At 42.2% G+C, this 20,886-nt stretch overlaps 1 protein-coding gene across 8 annotated transcripts in view; it reads left to right on the top strand.

Annotated features, from left to right (window-relative positions):
- The first annotated feature begins 315 nt into the window (after positions 1–315).
- RPS6KA5 (ribosomal protein S6 kinase A5) overlaps positions 316–20,886 on the top strand; it is a 181,446-nt gene continuing 160,875 nt past the window's right edge. For 6 of the 8 annotated variants that reach the window (XR_008417293.1, XR_002083628.2, XR_002083627.2 and 3 more), the window contains exon 1: positions 316–424. Coding sequence is in view for 3 of the 8 variants with exons in the window: in XM_019462028.2 (XP_019317573.1) it covers positions 325–424 (100 nt within the window). In the remaining 5 variants the exon portion in view is untranslated. Of the gene's footprint in view, positions 425–670; positions 776–20,886 lie in introns of those variants that run through there. The other 2 variants (XM_019462029.2, XM_019462030.2) reach the window with 2 other exon arrangements.

Raw genomic sequence — 20,886 nt, 5'->3', positions numbered from 1 at the left:
CAGATGCGCGCGCCCTGTGCCCAATAAGCGATGGCGGCTAGAATGGCTTCTCTACCTTGCTGACTGTGGGCGGAGCGGCCAGGAGGAGGAGGCGGCGGTGCAGGGGGCGGTTTGGTTGCGCGGTACTAGCGGTGCCCGCCGAAGGGGGAGGAGGCGGAGGAGCGAGCCGTGCGGCCAGAGCGGGAAAGAGACTCGTCGCTGCGTCCGAGTTCTGGAGCCGCCGCATCCCGGCTCCCGGAGCTGCAGCGCGAGCCGTGAGGAGCCGGGCGTCCGCTGTCTCCCGGGTTCCCGCGTAGGACCCCGCGGGATCGGAAAAGGGAGAAGATGGAGGAGGGCGGCAGCGGCGGCGGCGCCGCGGGGACCAGCGGGGACGGCGGCGCCGGGGGAGAGCAGCTCCTCACTGTCAAGCACGAGCTGCGGACGGGTGAGCGACCCCGCCCTCTGGCGGCCGGGCCCGGCGCGGGGGCGCGCCCTGAGGGCACGCGGGTGCCCGCACGGGCCGGGGGCGCGGGGCCGGGCAGTGGGCGTGGGGGGCGGGCCCGGGGCGGGGCCTCGCGGGCGGGGCGGGAGCCCGGGGTCCCTGAAGGTGGGGGCGACCCTGAGGGGGGCGCGGGCCGAAAGTTTTCCCGAGCCCGGGAATGAGCGGCGGGCGCGGGGCGTTGGGGCCGGCGGAGCGGCGGACTGCTGCCTGTTGGCACTCATCTCTGAGGATGTCTTCGCGCCCCCTTCCCTCACAGGTGACAGATCTGTCACTGCATCCTGTCCGGGGCGAAAGGTGCGCCTTCCTGAGTGTGGGGTGAACGACGGTTTGTTGGGGAGCCTGAGTCGCTTCTCCTCCCCTCGTGTCCTTCCCTAACGGTGGTCCCGGTGGGGGTTTGTGGAACCATCCCCTAAGCCCCGGGGTCCTGTACAGAGTAAAGGGTGGCTGTTCCCCGGGGTGTTTCACGAGTCCAGTGTCTTGTGAGGTAGATAGGGATCGCGGGCTTTCAGGATCTGAGTGCTTTTATTTGCAATTATCATGAAATACTATACTTGGCCTTGAAGTCTTTCAAAGGTCGCTTGCGAAGAAGGTTCTGTAAATTTAAAGCTCTAAGTAGAAGCGACTAACCAGCCTGGTTAAGCGCTCACGTTGTAATGTTCTAACATTTGAGATCACTTGAGTTGTCCCAAGCTTCATACTTGTGAGATTACTTTATTCGTTGTGTGGGTCCGAGTGGCTCATTTTGGAAAATGGTTATTTTGACTAATCACTACAGTTTTGGGTTTAGATTTGTGGAGCCCGGTCTCGTATTAGAGATACTTTTTCATTTCTGGACAATACATTTTAATACATTTAACGAGTTCGTTATTACTATTAAATGTTCTCGTGAGCATTTATTAAGGGTTATGATTCAGTTTCTTTGGCATATAAAGATGTAGATACAGAGCTTATACAGCAGATATCAGGTGCATACCTGGTACACCTCGTTATCATTTTGAACAGACTGTAAAGCTAACATCTGTCACCTGTTCTTTTAGTTTTTGTTATTTCTAAGGAGATTGCTGGTTAGCATTCCACTGCGTGCCAGTGTGGTGACTTAATTGAAGAGGGATGTCAAATACATGTTTACTTATTTCAACATTTTTGAACTTTTTTTTTTTTTTTGGTCATTGTGAATTTCTTATGTATCCTGAGCTAGTTACCCCAAATCTTTTTGAATTCCTAACATAACCTGTGTGGGTTTGGTTGGTTTGTTTTTTCTCTCTCAATTTAATAGACAACTTATGTTTTGAAAGAGCCATGAAGTCAGTTTTTTTTTTTTTCAGTAAACATTTATTCAGTATTAAAATCTGATTTGTGCCAGCAGGCTCAGTATCAGGTGCTTTCTGGTGTGGAGATTTTGAATTTCTTTCCTTCTTTCTTTTTTTTTTTTTAAATCTTATGTAACAATTCACCGATTTATATATGTAGAATTGTGCTGTATCACAAAAGCTACATACACTCCTCAGCTGTTGGCCATGGTGCAACAAGCAGCTTTTTGCTAAGTGACCAAAGAGCAACCTATTTGTTATTAGCAGTAGACCAACTGCTCAGTTTCTGGGTTTTGCAAACAATGCTAGTTTTATAGATAACAGTGAGTGCTGCTTTACTTCTCCTTCTCTGCTAACCCCGTGAATCATCACCTTCAAGTTTGCATTTTAGAAATTGTTCTGATAGATGGTGAGATTATCCTGAATTCATTAGTACTGTTAACTGTCAAAGGAAATGAACAGTCATTTTGATTTACTGCTGAACACTGGAACAACTGACCGGATATAGTGGTCAAAAATAGTGTTAAAATATAACTTGAAAGATTTGCTCATCTATAGCCAACTGCATCCTTGTCAGCACATGATGCTATAACAGGCATCAAAGTAATTTGATCTGATGTGGTCCTTGGCTTCTCACAACGTGGACAAGCATTATAGCCGTATCAAGTCAGCAGCTGGTGACTGTCCATTTGTGTCCAACACCATGTTGTATGCTCTAGAATGAATGAAAAGGCAATGAAAGTCACATGGAAAGCGTTCCACTTGTGTAGACATGGGAGGTGTTCCAGTTTGTAGATTGAGTGGCCTGGTATACGTGGACATGGGATCGGAAGACTTAATTCTGAATCCTAGCTCTGCCGCTTACTTGCTTGGGCAAGTCACTTCAACTCTTTCGAGCTCACTTCTCTCATCTACGAAATGGGAGAATTAAATGAGACCCTGCTGAAAAGGTGCTAAGCAGTTTGCTTGGCACATGTGAGACACTCCGGAGATGTTGGTTGCATGTAAATCTGAAAATCATTTAATGATAGTATCTTTTCTTAAAGTGTGCAAAGTGTAACCAAGAAAATAAATCACTAATTTGGTGCTTAGCCTATGTCACATTGCTGGCTCTCCTCTTTTCCTGGGTATATTTTGCCTTCTGGAGTAGAGTGGAAACTCCCCATGATCCCTGCTACTGCTTAGCAGCCTGTGTGTATCACTTCAGTAACATTTAACACACAGCGCTGTAATAATGGATTCACTCGTCTGTGCTAGACTGTAGGGTTCTTGAGGGCAGACACCGTGTCCTTTGTCCATTTTCAGCCCCTGGTGTATGGTATGGATTCAAATATTTGTTGAATGAATTCGTTGAGTAGATGAGAATCCAGGACCAAGCAACAACCAATAGTTGATTGTATTTCCCAGTATCTTGTAAATGTTAAGTGGTTGATAAATTGATGGCATTAATTATAAACACTGAAGAATGGAGTAAACGATTGCTTGAATCAGTTAAGCATTTCTTGTCACTTTCTGTTTTCTAGGCTAAATGGCACTGGTGATACCAAAAATGATAAGCAAATGTTTTGCGCTCTGATAGGGGAGGAGACGATGTGGACCAGTAATTAGGATATATTGTCGTAATCACAACAACAGAGGGATATACAGAGTATAAAAGCAGCAAAGAAAAGGTTAGGACCTTTAGGCTTCAAATAATCAAATCTCTCTGTTGAACAGCAACAACAACAAAAAAAGAGGGAGGGATTATTGGAAGGATATTGGATTACTTTACCCACTCATTTATTCAATAAATATTTCATTACCTCTTACGTCCTGAGTGCTGGTTTAGATGGTGGGGTTACAAGATAGATATGGTCTTGCCATTGGAAGGGCAGAGTCTCGTCAAAAATCCCTTGAGCCAGAGACATATGTTGTTTGTACTCCCTCCATCTTGAATATTTGCTTGTTTCTTAGAAAAAAAGCTTTTTTAAATGTTTATTTATTTGAGAGAGAGAGAGAGAGAGAGAGAGAGAGCATGAGTGGGGGAGGGGCAGAGAGAGAGGGAGACACAGAATCTGAAACAGGCTCCAGGCTCTGAGTTGTCAGCACAGAGCTGGATGCGGGGCTCAAACTCACAAACTGTGAGACCATGACCAGAGCTGAGGTTGGACACTTAACCGACTGAGCCATCCAGGCACCCCAGATCTTTGTTTGTTTTTATGTGAAGGCTTCCTTCTTATCCATTGCTGTCTACCTTTTCCCACACAGGAGAGATCATTGTTGCTGACAGACCCCAAGTTTTACATCTTACAGCCATAGGTATTGGAGAGATACTGCCTTTTTCACAATTTCAGGAATAAAAATTTCAGGGAAGGACCTTATTGACCTGGCTTTGGTCAGATGCCCACTTTCAGATCATTCAGTGAAGGCCAGGGAATGGGATCATGATTGACTAACATGACAGCTACTGTAGTGAACATGTGGATGGGGGTGAGACCAAACTCTTAGAAGAGGAAGGGTTGCTGGGAAGACATTTCTTCAGATGTCCTGCATTAAGAGAGAGAGCCCAACACTAAAGAGAGGGTCAAGGAAGGGATATTAGTTACCTATTGCCGTGTCACAAATTACCCCAAAACTTAGTGGCTTAAAACAACATGATTTCAGTGAGTCAGAGATCTAGGAGTTGCTTAGCTTGATGGTTCTGACTCAAGATCTCTCATGAGATTGTAGTCAAGATGTTGACCAGGACTGCAGTCACCTGAAGACTTGTCTGGGACTGTAGGGTCCTCTTCTAAGGCATCTCTCTCTCATGTTGTTGGCAGGATGCCTCACTTCCTTGCCATGGGGACCTCTCCATACTGCTATTTGAATGTCCTTATGATATGACAGCTGGCTTCCCCAGAACAAGCAATTGGAGAAAAAGAACAAGGTGGAGGCAGCAGTATTTATTAAACAGAGTTTTTGAAATATAATTTACATACCATAAAATACACTTGTTTTAATTGTACAATTTAGTGAATTTTAGTATATTTATAGAGTTCTGCAACCACCATCACAATCTAATTTTAGAACATTTCCATCGCCCTGAAAAGAAACATCTTGCCCGTTTTTATCAGCCACTCAGCATTTTCACCACCCATTCCCAACCCTAGGCAACTGCTAATTCTACTTTCTGCCTCTGTACATTTGCCTAGGACAGTTCATGTAATAGATTTTTACGATACGTAGCCTTTTATTGCTGGCTTCTTTCACTGAATGTAGTGTTTTCAAGATTCATCCATGTTACAGCACGTATCTGCCCTTTATTTTTTTAATTGACAGATACCATTCCATTATATGGATATGCCATATTTTGTTTATCTGTTCATTAGTTGACTGACATTTGGGTTGTTTTCACCTTTTGGCTGTTGTGCATAATGGTGCTGTGTACATTTGTGTACAACTTTTTGTGTGTGGATCTATGTTTTTGTTTCTTTTGTGTACATTCCAAGAGTAAAATTACTGGATCCCATGGTAGGTCTGTGTTTAACTTTGTGTTTTCCAAAGTGGCTTTACCACTTTATGGTCCCAGTAGCAACGTACAGGGCTCCAGTTAACATCCTTGTTAACACTTGTGATTATCATTTTGTTTGTGGCCATCCTAGTAAGAGGTGGTATCTCACCGTGGTTTGGATTTGTGTTTCCCTAATGGTTAATAACGTTAACCATCTTTTCATGTGATCGTGGGCCAGTTGTATATGTTGAGAGAAATGTCTCTTCAGATCCTTTGCCCATTTTTTAATTGGTTAATTTGTCTTTTTATTATTGAAATGTGAATCTTTATGTATTCTTAATTCAAGTCTCTTACCAGATATGTTCTCCCATGAAGTGGGTTGTCATTTTGTTTTTATTTTTGATGGCATCCTTCTAGGCACAAAAGCCTTTAATTTTGGTGAAGTCCAATTTATCTTTTTTGTTTCTTGTGCTTTTGGTATTGTATCTAAGAAACCATTGACTAATCTAACGTTCAAGAAGATTTATACCTATTTTCTTCTAAGAGTTTTATGGTCTTAGCTGTTGTATTTGGGTTTTTGATCCATTTGTTGAAAGACTATTCTTTCCCATTTTATTGTCTTTCCACCCTTGTGGAAAATCAATTGACCATAGATGGATGGATTTATTTCTAGACTCTCTTTCCTTATGCCAGTACCACATTGTGCTGACTATTGTAACTTTTTAGTGAGTTTTGATCTTGGGAAGTGTGAGTCCTCCAATCTTGTTTTTCTTTTTCCAAATGGTTTTAGCTATTCTGGGTCCCATGAATAACCGTATGAATTTTAGGATTAGCCTGTCAAATTTTGCAAAGTCGTCCACTGGCATTCTGTTAGAGATCACATTGAGCCTGTAGGTCAGTTTTAGGAGTATTTCCATCTTAGCATAGTAAGTCTTCTGATCCATGAACATGGAAGGTTTTTCCATTTATTTAGATCTCCTTTCATTTCTTTTAACAACATTTTGTAGTTTTCAGAGTATAAGTTTGTATATTTTTGTTAACTTTGTTCCTAAATATTTTATTCTTTTTGACGTTATTGTAAAAGGAATTGTTTTCTTACTTATTTCAATTTCTGTTCATTGTTAAGTATGTAGAGATATAATTTATTTCTGTATATTGATCTTGTATCCTGAAACTGAACTAGTTTATTAGTTCTAATAGTTTTTTAGTGGATGTCTTAGGATTTTCTACCTATAAGATCTTGTTATCTGCAAGTAGAGATGGTTTTACTTCTTCCTTTTCAATGTACATGCCTATTATTATTATTATTATTATTTTTTTTTTTTGCTTAATTGCCCAGGCTAGAACCTTTAGTATGATATGTTCAGTAGAATTGGTGAGAGTACACATCCTTGTCTTGTTCCTGATCTTAGGGGGGAAGATTTAGTTTTTTACCATCTTTCACCATTATGTATGAGGTCAGCCACAGGTTTTTCATAGATGCCCTGTATGAAGTTGAGGAAGTTCCCTTCTTTTCCTAGTCTATTTGGATGTTTTTTTTTGTTTGTTTTTTTGTTTTTTGATCATGAAAAGGCATTGGATTTTGTGAGATGCTTCTTCCGCACCTATGCAGATGATCATGTGGTGTTTGTTTTTTGTTTTATTGGTGTGGTATATTACATTAATTAATTCGGAGGTGTTAAGCCAATCCTGCATTCCTGGGATAAATCTCACTTGGTCCTCAGTCCTTAAGTCAAGAGGGATTCAAGTATATCTTGGGCAGAAAAGCCTTCTCCGGTGGCAAGTCTCCTGTCGTATCAGACCCAACATTAATCTTCTACTCCAGAGCAAGAAAGAATCTTGAAACCTCAGCTTCCTGGAGACATAAGTGGTTTGGTGGGTAGGATTGAATTCTTCCTGTGAAAAAGAAGCTGATGCTTGGTGAAAACCCCTCTCGGGAAAAATCTAACATAATAACATCATGTGTTGATTGAAACTTCACAATTAAATCCACCATGGAGAGATGTCAGTCCCAGAATGCAGTGGGAGGGAGGGGTTGTCACAGTTATTTCCTTTGAGCTCCCATAATGATTTACAGATCTCTTTATGCACCTCCAAGGTGTGAGCACTCCTACATTCCTCTGGTTTGTGAAGGAAGATGAATAGGGTCTGAAATAGAATCTTGCCCTCATTATGTTTGTCCCTAGCAATGTCCCTTTGGGTTCAGCTATAGTTGTTCCTCCAAAAATCAAGTGAGCTCTCTGGGCTTAATACCTTCCTAAAGTATTGAGTGAGCTGATGATCTCACTTTTTTTTTTTTTTTTTTTTTTTTTTTTTTTTTAACATTCAGTAGGCATTCTCCCCTGTGACTGCAGACAGAATAGGGAGGTAAAATTCCCAATTTTTAGTATAGTACTTGGTATTGCAGTTACTTTATTTCACACTCAAGTTTTTGTGTAGGTGTGCTTCTTTTTATAACCAGTGTGTTCTTGACAAAAAATTGTGTAAATAATATTTTTGTATATCAAACTATTTAGGATATAGAAGGTGAACTTGCTACTTAAAAGAATTCTGAGGTTAATTCTTGAATTAAAACTTTTTGATTGGAGCGCCTGGGTGGCTCAGTCGGTTGAGCATCTGACTTCAGCTCAGGTCATGATCTCACAGTTTGTGAGTTCGAGTCCCACATCAGGCTCACCGCTGTCTGTGCAGAGCCTGCTTCGGATCATCTCTCCCCCTCTCTCTTTGCCCCTTTCCTGCTTGTGCTCTTTCTCTATCAAAACTAAATAAAACTTAAAAAAAAAACCCTTTTGATTAAGTTCTCCATTGGTAAGCTTTACCATTACTTTGTAGATTTGGCCTTACATTGCTGTTTTCTGACATCATCCTCACAATTTAGGTAGGTGCAAATAGGTAAATGGTGGAGTCTTGTGTGGCAGGCTGAATAAAGACACCCCAAGTCCTCCAAGGTGTCCATGCCCTAACCTGTAACCTATGAATGTTTCCTTACAAGGCCAAGAAACCCTGCAGGTGAGATTATCCTAGATTATCCAAGTGGGCCTCATGCAATCACAGGGTCCTTATAAGAGGGAGACAGAAGGGTCAGAGTCAGAGAAGGGGATGTGACCGTGGAAGCAGAGCTTGAAGTGATGCCATTGCTGAAAGGGGGCCATGAGCCAAGGAATGTGGGCAGCTCTCCTGTCACCTTGATTTTAGCTCTGTAAGATCCAGTTTCAGACTTCTGATCTCCAGAACTCTAAGAAGACAAGTTTGGGTTGTTAATAAACCATGAAGTTTAGGGGTTGTTTTTCTTTCTCTTTTTACAGCAATAATAGGAAACTATTAAACCTTGCTTAAGATTGGGTGAGCCAAGAGATAATTTTGCCCCAAGCCTGGATAACTGGGTATGATAACAACGTGCAGCAGGCAGTTATTGAAGCAACTATTTTAGTAGAAAATGGTAACAAGTGTTTTTCTTAGTAGAAGCAGAGTGGTGTCCTCTCTAAGGAATCCCCAAGAAGACATTCCTTTCTGATGTTAGTACCAACCCTAGCTGAACTGCTTTTGACCAGCTGTTCTGTTTTTCCTAGGAACGCTGTGAAATGGGTCCCTGTTCTGTCAAGTTAGTGCTAGAAAGCTTCACAACTCAAGCCTGTATCACATAAAATTGTGGTCTGGCATGCATCTTCAGTCTTTCTAGTATCATTTTTTTGTCTCTAATCTGCCTTCTTTTTCTGTTTTCGTTCTTATGCTTTAGTTCATCCAAGTAATTTGCCTTGAATCTTTTCTAGACCAGAGGAAGGATTAGGTAAATATGTAATTAAATGGATTTATATTCAAACACATACAAACAAAGCATAAATAATATTGGCAGTATGGGAAGATACTTGACTTTCTCTTCGCTGTTTTGCTTTCTTAAATAAAATCTTTGTCATATGGTGTTCATGCTATTTTTATATTTCTCCTAAAAGAAAAAAAGTGAGGTCTTTATTAACTAATAGCACTTTTGTTTTTTTATACAAATGATAAAAATGAGAGAAATAATGAGAAATTAATAAAATAGAGGCATACTTTTAAAAATGAATTCTGTTGGCAGAAGGGTGGAGAGCATACACAGGGCTGTCTTTGTACCAGGCAGTTTTCTACGTTAGTGGAACATCCCTTCATCAACTGGAAAATTCAGTCAACTGAAGCACTCTGTCCTCTGACCACATCAATACTGGAGTGGACTTATATGTTTTTCCTAAGGGAGAAACTATTCAAAATATGCAATAAGGATAATGTTGCACCTCAGATCTAAATATGATGCTGCCTTAAGAGGGCATGAATGCTGAATCCTAGCAGAATTGCAGTGACACTTTCCAGTAAACTTGCCCCCGTATGTCCTTTGTATTTATATCATCTGTTCGTAAGGAGGCATTATAATTACGGCTGGATTAGGGCAAATCTATGGTACACACACAAATCAAACTCATCACCTAATTTTGCCATGTATAAGTTGGGCAAAACAGCCACAGTTTTATTCATTCATTAAGGACTGTTGAATTCCTACAGTGCGTCTGGCACTGTACCAAATGCTGGGTTTTAGCAAGGAACAAACTGTATGGCTCCTGCCCTCACTGAGCTATAGCTGAGAGAAAGACCTTAAATACACAATCATACAACCAGCCATATGATTGCAATTGTGATAACTCTGTGAAGAAATACAGGGTTCTGGGGTGCCTGGGTGGCTTAGTTGGTTAAGCGTTGGACTCTTGATTTTGGCTCAGGTCGTGAGCTTGCGGTTTGTGGGATCGAGCTCTGCGTCGGGCTCTGTGCAGATGGTGCAGAGCCTGCTTGGGATTCTCCCCCTCTCTGTCCCTCCCCGCTCTCACTCTCTCTCTCTCAAAATAAATAAATACTAAAAAAAAAAAAAAAAAAAAAGATACAGGGTTCTGTGAGAGAGTCTGACAGGAGGGCCTGGCATCATGTTAGGGGTGAGAGAAGGCTTCTGTGAAGTGGTGACAGTCAGCCGAGGCCCTGGCCATCACAGGGTGGTGAGTCGGGGGAAGTGACACAGATGGTCCTAATGTGGGACATGGTTTGGCACACCAGGGTTACTGGAAGACAGGCCTCTGTGCCTCGGACATCATATCCAAGCAGGTGAGTCACAGGAAATGAGGCTGAAAAGCTGGCCAGAGCCATTTTGTGCAGGGATTTGAAGGTTATGATGAGGTGTTCAGGTGTTACCCTGAGTGCAGCATGAGGCCGTGAAGGATTTTTCTGAGATTAGTTTTGCACTGTAAAAAATGGCTCCCGCTCTTGTGAGGAGAATAGGCAGGAAGATTGCATGAAGGAAAGCTAGTTAAGTGCTGTTGCAGAAGTTCAGATGGAACGTACAGTTTGGATTAGGTAACAGATTAAGAATTGTGAATATGTTTGCGATGTATTTAGGAGATAGAATCTCAGCAGAGCTTAGTGTTGTATTCATAGAGCGTTTTCTGGCTGGAACAAATGTGTGTTTGAAGGTGCTCTTTGTTCAGATGGTGTATTAATTTTCCATTGTTGCATAACAAATTACCACAAATCTAGGAATCATAATAACACCCATTTATTAGCTCATAGTTCGGTGGGTTAAAAGTCCTCCCTCCCAGCATGGCTGAAATCAAGGTAGTAGCCATACTACTCTTGTCTGGAGGCTCTGGGTAAAAATCCACTTCCAAGCTCATTCTTGTAGTTGGCAGATTTTAGTTCCTGTAGTTGTTGGCCTGAGGTCCCAGCTTCCTCGCTGGCGGTGAGCCGGGGGCCTCTGTCAGCTGGTAGAAGCCATCTGCATTCTTTCTCATTTGGCCCTCCATCTTTAGGCAACGGAAAGTCTTTGACTCCCTGACTTTTAGATCTTCTTCTGTGATCTCTAGGCCTGTGTGATTAGGTCAGTTCTACCTAGTTACTCTGCTCATCATAAGGCCAACTGATTTGGGACCTTAGTTACATCTGCAAACATCCTTTATTGCAAGGGCGTTACCAGATTCATTCATTCAAGGGGCAGGAGATCATGCAGAGCCTCATGACGGGCTCATCTTAGACCTCTGCCTTAGAACTCACAGATGGTAAATCATATATGGGAGTGGGCAGAAAAGATAGGATCCAGTTTTACGTGGATCAAAGCAAGTTTGAGATATGTTTGACATATTCTAATGAACATACATGGTAAGAGTAATCATGGGTAATGAAAGCTTGCTGTGTGCCACCTAGTAGGTAGGTGCTTTCATTGACTCATTTAATCCACACCATAACCTTATGAAGTGAGTGCTATTACTATTCCAGTTTTCCAGACGGGGAGGCTGAGTCTTAGAGAGGTTCCCTGACCTGTTCAGGGTTACCCAGGAAGTGAGTAGAAGAACTAGTTTTGAAACCCAGGCAGTCTGGCCCAAGTCCCATCTAAGTCACCGTGCTTTAGTTCATTAGTAAGGTGTGGGTCTGAAGCTTGGGAAAGATGTTTGTGCTGCAGGCAGTGATCCTAGCATCGGTGGCATTTAAGTGACATTGAAGGCCCAGGTGGAGATGGGATCAAATTAGGAGAAACTGTAGAATCGAGAGAGGAAGAGGACTCAGAAGCAAGCCCTGAACAACTGGACAGTTCAGAGGATGTGTAGAAAAGGAGGTGCTACAAAGGGGCACCGAGGGGAAACAGCCAGAAGAAAAGCCAAGAAAGAACCTTGTGGAAGCCCAGGTGGAATGGTGCTTCATGGGCACATGTCCAGTCCGACTGCTCAGCTCACCACCTTATCTAGAGTGGCCGTGGCCCCGAGTTGGCAGGAGAAGCCAGAGTGGATGGGCTGAGGGAATGGATGCAAGGGGAAACAACTTTGAGAGACTTGGTTCTGGAGGGGATTAGAGAGAGGGACTTAGCCAGACAGAACCTGGGGGTTCGAGGTGGGTATTTCTGGTTATTTTAATGTGAGTGGTGTTAGAACATGCTAGATACCACGAGTCTGAATCCATTACAGAGAGAGAGAGAGAGATTGAGATCAAAACTCCACAAGTGCGAGCAGATAGCTGATAGCAGCAGGGTCCCTTAGAGGAAGGGGACATGAATTGGGAGCAGAGATTGGCCTCTGATAAGAGAATGCCACTGCTTCTAGGATAATAAAAGGGAAGAGGGAGAGGATACAGGTGCATTTGTTGATTTAGTGGCAGGAAGATATGGGAGTTTTGAGCTCTTGTATTTTTTTTCCCTCTATGAATTGTGAAGCAAAGGCAATTCTGTATTCAAGAAGAGAAAAAGAACTTCATCGTTTAAAAAAAAAATTGTTACTCTGGTCTTTTAAAAATTCTTAGATCTAGAAAAACACCCAGAAAGTTGACACAGAATGTGCCCGCTATAAGACGAAAGTTTACAGAACGTTGTGGAACCGCTTATGGAAAAGAGGTTTTCAGGCATAGCCATTGAAATGCTTCTGTGCTCTCCCAGAGGTCAGTTCTCTGAACATGTTCTCTGGATCATGCCAAAATTCTTAGTAAGCATAATGTTCTTTTTCTTCTTTTTGAAGTGTTTTATATTTAGTTCACTTCTTCTAAGTTAAATTTATTTGGTACGCGTATTGGAAAAAAGGCTGTTTGTTACTGCTTTATAAGCATTTTGTTTTCTTATTGACTCCATTTTCATGCTGGCCCAATCGTGCCATTCCAAAATCAGCTGGATAAGTAAACATGACTGTTTTATACACCAAAAGTACAGTGAGTCTTCAAGGTAAGTGACCCTGGCAGTAAGAGAAAAGTGGGCATTGTCTTAAAGTACACAGATATTAAATATAACTTTGTTCTGCCTCCAGCAGAACGCTGTCCAGAGACATGGTTGGAGGCCCAACCACAAATCTAAACAGCTTCAGAATAGCTTACCACCTGGCAGTTAAAAGGAACCTGATGTGCTAACTATTTAGCGTATTTTCCGGCTCTCATATATTCCCTAGAACTGGGCTAATTGGACCCTGCTGACAGAGGTTAAAGATTCTAGATTTCAGAGTTATGTATGTGCTGGCAATACTGTGCTGGACACACAGAGCTTATCTGATAAATTGTTTCATAAATAATTTAGTTCCCCCTGACACAAAGAAAAAAAGAACTAAAACAGCAGAGGAAGATTTGTTTCTCACTGCATACAATTGTCACCTTTTGACTGAAACTAAAATTAATCCAAGAAGCTTATGTTTTTGTAGTGTTGAATAAGAAAAAGCAAGATTTCATAAGAAAAGTTATTTTATAACTTTATTAGGTTGGTCTCAGCAAATTAGATGCTAAATACATATTTCCTAGTTGGCATATTAAAAATAAAGCCAAGCATATTAAATAAAGATGATTGAGTCAGATCGTGCTCTCACACCTCTTTCTGAAATCTTCCACTTCCTCAGAGAACTTACTCCCATTTCCTCCCTCCCCTTTCCCTCATCCTCAAACTCTCCTTCCCACGAACACATTTGAATCGTCTTGTTAAGAAAAAAAAAAAATCTTCTGTGGCCCTCGAGTCTTTGCTGTCATTCTCTGTTCCACCAGTTTTTGAAAGAGCAGTTTATACACCTGTTTCTACTTTGTTATCTCCCGTTCATTCTTTGATGTGCTGCAGCAGAGGGCTTCTGTCCCAATCTGTCCAGCATGATGGTACCCTCTGAAGTCACCAAGGTTTCCCTGTTTTCCTGATCCGGTGGAAATGTCTGTTTTATTTAACCTCTTTCAGAGCACCTGGCGCTCAGGTGCTGGCACTGTCTTCCCTTCACCCAGGGACACTGTGCCCTTCCTCCTGGTTCTTTTTCCCTGGCCTCCATCGCTGTGTGTGTCTCGTAAATATTGGTAATCCATCGTCAGCCCTCTTTTCTTGTAAATATGCATACTGTTTCTGGGAAATCAGTCATCGTCGTGGCCTGAACTACTATCCAAGTCTATTTTCAGCATGGCTGTCTTCATTGAGTTTCTGATCAGTTATTCCCAACTGCCTACTGAACAGAAAACGGGCAGGCTGCCCATAGGTACCTTACACTCTCAAGTTGAATAATGCTTCTTCCTCCAGCTTTCCATGTTGTATTTCGTGGGACTGTCATTCTCCATCCCTCCAGGACCCTAGCTAGAACCATCCTGGACTTCCTCCTCTACCTTACGTTCTCCCTGCCTACCCGTTCACTCTCCCCGTTGTGTAGTTTATAAGTCTGCAGTATCTCCTTTATCTGTTTCTTGTTCCCCCATTGCCACTGCCACAGTCTTAGATCAGTGTCTAACCTGATGGTAATACCTATCATCTATTGAGCTTTGTGTGTGTTAGGAAATCTGCCAAACATTTTGTGTGTTTCATTGAATTCTGAAAACATACACATGATTAGTATTGTCTCTGACACCCGCAGTGCCCAAGCCCATTTTCTATCTGCCTCACTCTAGAGTCCAGTCGTAGCACAGAGTTCTGTGTGGGCTTCGGCTCACTACAGTTTGATGGTGTCTAATTTCAGGTATACGTGCTGAACATTTTTACTTTCTACGCCAGGACTTTGACTTTAAGGTTTGGGATCCTAGTGGGAGCTGGCTTGGCAAGCACAAGTGCGTATCCCAGAAATGTACGGAGTGAATGTCCCACTGGGGCCACCCTCACCTAATGGGGGATGATGGAAGCTGATAATAAATGCTTCTCTGTATTGATCCGAGAGTGGAAAATTCTGACAGGCATTCCATACATTCCTCAAAAGGTCCAGTTCCAGATTAGATTGAGTTGATAATGCATCCTTGTATTGGCTTTTCCTTCTTCCCTATTCACTCTCCTGAGTTCTTCCTCACTCCTTCTCACTGGGATTACTTTCCAAACAAACTATGTGCCCGTGAGCCCCAGCTAAGACATTACCACACTGGCTCTAGGAAGCATACTTCAGATAGGGTATTGGAGTGGGTCGCCCACTGGTGACATCGCAACAGGGAGGGACACCATTGCTGGCGGTAACCCCTGTCATGTGTGACAGAACAATTACTGAGACTCCGACCTGCAAGGCATTGGGACTGGCATTGAATGGAAGGCGAAGCATTGGGTCATGTTGCAGCTCTGTGACTCGAGTGGTATGGGGACAGTGGTAATTATAAAAGGACCCTGGAGTTGACTGACCTCTTTTACCTTTGGAAACGTTGAAAATGAGGGACTGACAGACTTAGGCCAGCCAGCTATCATTGCAGGACACACTGTGAAAAGACAGCCTCCATGGCAGCATTTGAAAAGATTGTCATTGCCTGCAACCAGAGGACAGCTGATGCTAAGGAAGCAGGCCCTGGATTTAATCCTAAGGGTGGGAAAGCCGTATATCTTCTTGGGTAGGTTTGTACCGCGGCGGCTGAGCTAACCTGAGAATACGTTTCCCGGAACTCCCTTCTGGGTTCTGGGTTAGCACTGGCCACAGAGATATTTTGAGCAAGATTTAAAGGCAGAAGTGAAGCAGCAGCCGTATTTCTTTTACGTGTGAAGGTTGGTACTAGGCACTGCTGCGGCTCCCACACGTCGTTGCCAATCTGCTGTGTCATATTGTTGGCATGCAGCTTTAACCGCCAGGCCTGTAGCTCTTTTAGCTCCTGTTGGTTCACCTCCATCAACTGCTTAGGATCCTTGGTCATAATGTGCAGCTTTTCCCCAGGGTGCCTGCGTCATCAAAGTTGGAGGCGCGGAAGGTATGAGAGACAGACAGGTTGTTACTTACCTTCATGGGTTCCAGCTTGTCTTTGGGATTACAGTCTATCCTTGCTCCTGCCCCCTTCACGTTCACCTTTCCTTTCCACTTGCTTGCCCTGCTCTTTTCAGACTCAGCTCCAGACACAGAAGCAGCAGGATTACGTAGACTCTTGAACTCTCATACGTGTGTGGGATCAAATCCCTAAGTAAGTCCTTTATTCTGTGTTGTTCATATATACACCCTGCCTCTTCTATACACCTGAATACATACCTAGGGTATTTAGAGTCAAAGTCAGCACCCTCAGATGGAAAGAGTAGGACCCTGAGATCTCTGATGGGGACATCTGGGTGGATGAGCCTGATAATTTTGGACCCCTGAATTTCCCTGATCCTCGGGACAGGCAGAATCAGTGTCTTGTTAGAACAGAACAGCCCTCCCTTGTTTGGACACCATGCAAAGAACTTGTTGAGGTTCATGCCTCCCAGAATGATGCTTGTCCTCTTTAGAATCTGCCCCACCCTCTACCCCTGTTTCTTCTAGAACAACTAGATGCAATCTTTGCGTAATCTAATCAGGGATATTCTTGTTCCGGGAGGAAATACTCAGACAAATAATTCCAGGAGCCGGCTAATAAGTACCAATAGGAACAGGAGGAGTTTGTGGGGGAGTGGATCTTGAAGGTACTGGGCCAGGAGTGGCAGAATAATAAGGCTGGATGGGGGAGAATTTATTAACATGGGAGCACTATTCATAACTCAGGATTTAATATCCTAGTAACCTGGTCCTAATATACTGCAGGGATAGTTTCTTGAAGCTTGGACATGCATATGACTTACAGTAAATTAGATAAATATGTTCTTAGATAAATATGCAAGAACAGCTTTGGCAGAGTATCAAAGTCAGAAGTCTCAAAGAAGAAAGAATATTAGAATCGTTTTATTGTATGAGACTAGAGAACATACTATCTGATATGTTCCTTAGGAGGGTCCAAAGAAAACACTTCACTCAACAAGGTAATCCAGAATGCACTGGTGATGGGAAACAGACTGGGGTTGATAGGAGGTGCTACCATGGAATGGGGTTCCCTAGTGTCCATAGAACTGATAGGATTCTGGAGACACAAAAGCCAAATGGTGGTACTTACCATCAGGGGCAAGGTCGATGTAATTACCATAATGGTCCAGGTAGCATTCAGGGTGCCTTGACCTGCAGAGATCTGTGGCAATGGCACCAAAAAAGGTGGACAACCAACCAGGATGTTAACTTGATTAAGACCTTCGTCTCTGAGGGATCTGAGCCTTCACTTGCCCTTGGACTCTGGTTTCTCCAGATGCCTCTTCACCATTATTTACCAGGCACAGAAGCACCAACAAACATCCTAGTAAATTCCTTCAGTTCAAGATAAGCTCTTCCCTGTCACCATTATATGGTAGCAACCAGCTCTTCCTTGAAAGACTCAGTGACTAATTTATTTTTTTCCAGATTTATTTGAGCTATAATTGACATGTAACATTGTGTAAGTTTAAGGTGTAAAGTGGAATGATTTGGTACACGTGTGTTCAGTGACAGAGATGGGAGGGAATTTGAGCTATAGTCTATCAGTTGCCTCTGAAGCAGCGCCTCACATCATTTTCAAACTCTTTCAATCAGGTTTTGACTCACTTTGCCCTAACAGTGCCTTCTCTCAAGTATGCTCACCACCCATCTTTTCCTTTCGGCTCCAGGGCTTTTCCAAGGTCCACCACCCAGCAGGAGATAGTGGCGGGAGGGTTCAGAGGCTTATTCAGACTGGAAATGCCTGGAAGTTAATGTACCCTCTAGGACAACCCTTAACTAGAGGGAGTCGGAGCCAGTGGTGAAATGCTTCTCCTTGTCTTTGCACAGGCCATTCTAACAGCTTTCTAATCATTTTCAGAGAGTCTGGTAAGATTAAGCTCCAGTTGCCCACAGCAATGAGCATCTCAATACAGCATCCTCGTATTGGTTCAGGCTCCTTTCCAGTTTCACCCTCTGTGGTCCTTTTTTTCTCCTGCCAATTAAATTGTCTCTATACAAGTCCTCTGTGATGCTCTGTTTTTGGAAGGAATCTAGATTCAGACAAGTACAACTCTGTGTGTGTGTGTGTGTGTGTCTGTGTGTATGTATGTTGGTGTCTCCCTACCTACCTATCCATCCATCCATCCAACCAACCAACCACAGATTATAAATAAGAGTCTTAGAGGGATAGGAATAATTTCTTAGTGCAGCTTTAGTAACCGGTGGAGATTGAATTCATCTGAAGCCAAAACACAGCAGTGCTCTTCTTCCTTGATTTTCTGCCTCCCCACATTTGAAGATGAAATCAGTAAACCTTAGCTGGTCCTTCAGTGTCCTTAGTGATCTGGCTCTACCTGCTTGTCCATAGGGTTGTTCATAGTTCACTGGTCTGCAAGTTGGTGCCAATAAGTTTCTTTCCTTTCCTTGTGTTTTATTGTAGGGAGATGCACCCCTCACAGTCTGTTTGGGAAAAGTGTACTTTTTCTGTTTCTTTTCTGAGATCAACTCTTGTTGTGTTTCTTTTTTCGGTTGTTGTTTGTTTGCTGGTTTCTGTTCTTAGTTTTTGTATTTCTGTTTTAGGACTTTTTTTTTTTTTTTTTTTTTTTTATCCCAAATGCTTGTTTGAAGATTTTAAATTGCATTTGGAGTGTTGTGCTGCCATTTTCTTCAGCTTTGTGTCTTTTCAAAAGGAGGGGGAGGGATTCACTGGCTGAAATGCTTTTATTTAGCGTTTTCTGATTTTCACAGTAGTTTTTCTGTGTCCGTGACCTGCTCTTTCTGTGTATCTGTTAATTCCCTACTTGGAGAGTTCTATAGCACCCTCCTCTGTGCACTTTCTTTTATGGATGGTGTTGGGACGGGGGGCATGTCTTGTTTGTCTTTCGTTTCTGTGGGATCTTTCATTTTTTTCCTATTCCCTTCTTTCTCTCCACTTCTGTGTTCCCAAGGGTACATCTCCTTCTCTCTCTGTCTCTGGTTTGCCCTCAGAAGTTGTGCTTCTCTCTCCAAGGCTGCCATTTGTGTCCAACCCCACTGACCCTCGACCTTCTTTCCTGGCTAGTGTTTTGAAGTAAAGTGCTGGCCTATGTGTAGTCTTTGGGCTTTTATCTTGGGCCCTTTCTGGGCATGATTTTTTTTCTTGCTTTGTCTAAGTCCTCAGTTCTCCTCTGCTCTTTTCAGTGCCTCATAGGTGTCCCTCCCTGCCTCCAAACCTGCAGGCTTGGCTGTGGGAGTGGCAGGAGCTTGGTTGGAATTTGGTCTGTTTTTCTAGTACAGGTCATTTGAAGGTTGTGGTATTCCTTGGTCCTGCCCAAGGCATGGGTCACATGTGGCTTTATTTCCTCTCTTTGTTGGTTTTATGGTGGTTTTTATTTTTTTTTGGGGGGGGGGGGGGTGAACAGGAAGCCTTTATCATCTTCCTAACCTGAAGTTTCTCTGTACTTTGAAACACTCAGCTTAGACTTTACATTCTTCTCTTCTTTGAAGTCTTCCTTATAGTTTTCCAGTTTCCATGCTCAAATATTTACTACTTGTGCTCCTAACTACTTTTACTTCTAATAGGTGCATTTTTATATTGCAGTGTAATCATATATTTGTGTTTCCCTTCACCCCATCAAATTGTGACTATCTCTAAACCGACAGACCACATTTCTTTGTTGTGTTACCATAGTAGGTACCCACTAAATAGATTACTTTACTTAAAGCAGCATAGAAACTGTCAGTTGATGAATGCCACCTCTATCAGCTATGAATAATGTGAATATTTTTAAGTCATATTGTTTAAATTTTTTTTTTATTTTAAAGAGAGTGCGAGTGGGGGAGAGAGGACACAGGGGAGAGAGAGAGAGAATTTTATTAAGCAGCCTCCACGCTCAGTGCAGAGCCTGACATGGGGCTCGATCCCCCCACCCTGGGATCATGCCCTGAGCAGAAATCAAGAGTTGCATGACCAATCAACTGAGCCACCCAGGTGCTCCTGATTTTCAGTTTTAAAAGAAGATAAATAAGTAGAAAATTTGAATAATGATCAGGTTTATATTGTAATACTACTAAAATTTAAGATAGTAAAAATAACACTCTCCCATTGAGCTTATAATGTTAATTGTCAAATTTAATAAAGTTGCAATGACTTTCATATATACCTTTCCTTGCCTTTAATATTGCTGACTAGTTAAAACTCTAGAATATGAAATTATTCATGGTTTGTTCTTTTTTTAAAAAGACTATCTATGAAAAGGTTTGGCAAAATTAATGTTTTTAAAGGATCATTTTAATGTATCAGTGTCCTTTTACCATTTTGGTATACAGGAAATATTTTATGTGTTACATGGCTAAAGTTCCATACTTGTGGAAAAGACAAACTTGGGTTCTTAAATGTCCAAGGCTCCATTTGCCTGATTAATTTCGGGTGTAGGTGTCCCAGAATCTCATCACGAGGTCAGTTATTGCTACTTTCTACCACTTTGCTGATATGTGACTTGTGCTTTTTCTATAACTGGTTTTGAAATAAAGAATTTGACAATATGAATGTATATCTTTAAGGAAACTCTGACAATTCAGGCCCTTGACATAAAAATTATTAAATATTCTATTGATAGAAATTGGTTTTTTTGACCTAACTTTTCATAACATAAACATTTGTTTTTTAAAGGGAGCAATTTCTTCTCAAACTAAGGGATCCATTTAATCCATTTGTTACCTACAGTATTTCATTTGGTATTGTGGGCCATGATTATTATACACAAAAATTAGACACAATTTTGGAAGATCAAATAAGAGATATATAAAACTTTATTGCAGTTCATGGGATTAAAAAAAACCTGACTTCATCCAGAATTCCCTGTAGAAAGATATTGTTATAAATAGCGGTGTTAGTCAACATTGTAGTGCATTGATTTACTAATGTACAGGTCAGAAGGGAAATTTATTTCTGTAAAT

The sequence above is a fragment of the Panthera pardus genome, unplaced genomic scaffold (assembly GCF_024362965.1).
Source record: "Panthera pardus isolate Hobbes unplaced genomic scaffold, ASM2436296v1 HiC_scaffold_24, whole genome shotgun sequence".
NCBI classification, from domain to species: domain Eukaryota; kingdom Metazoa; phylum Chordata; class Mammalia; order Carnivora; family Felidae; genus Panthera; species Panthera pardus.
This window is presented reverse-complemented; position numbering and strand designations above follow the sequence as displayed.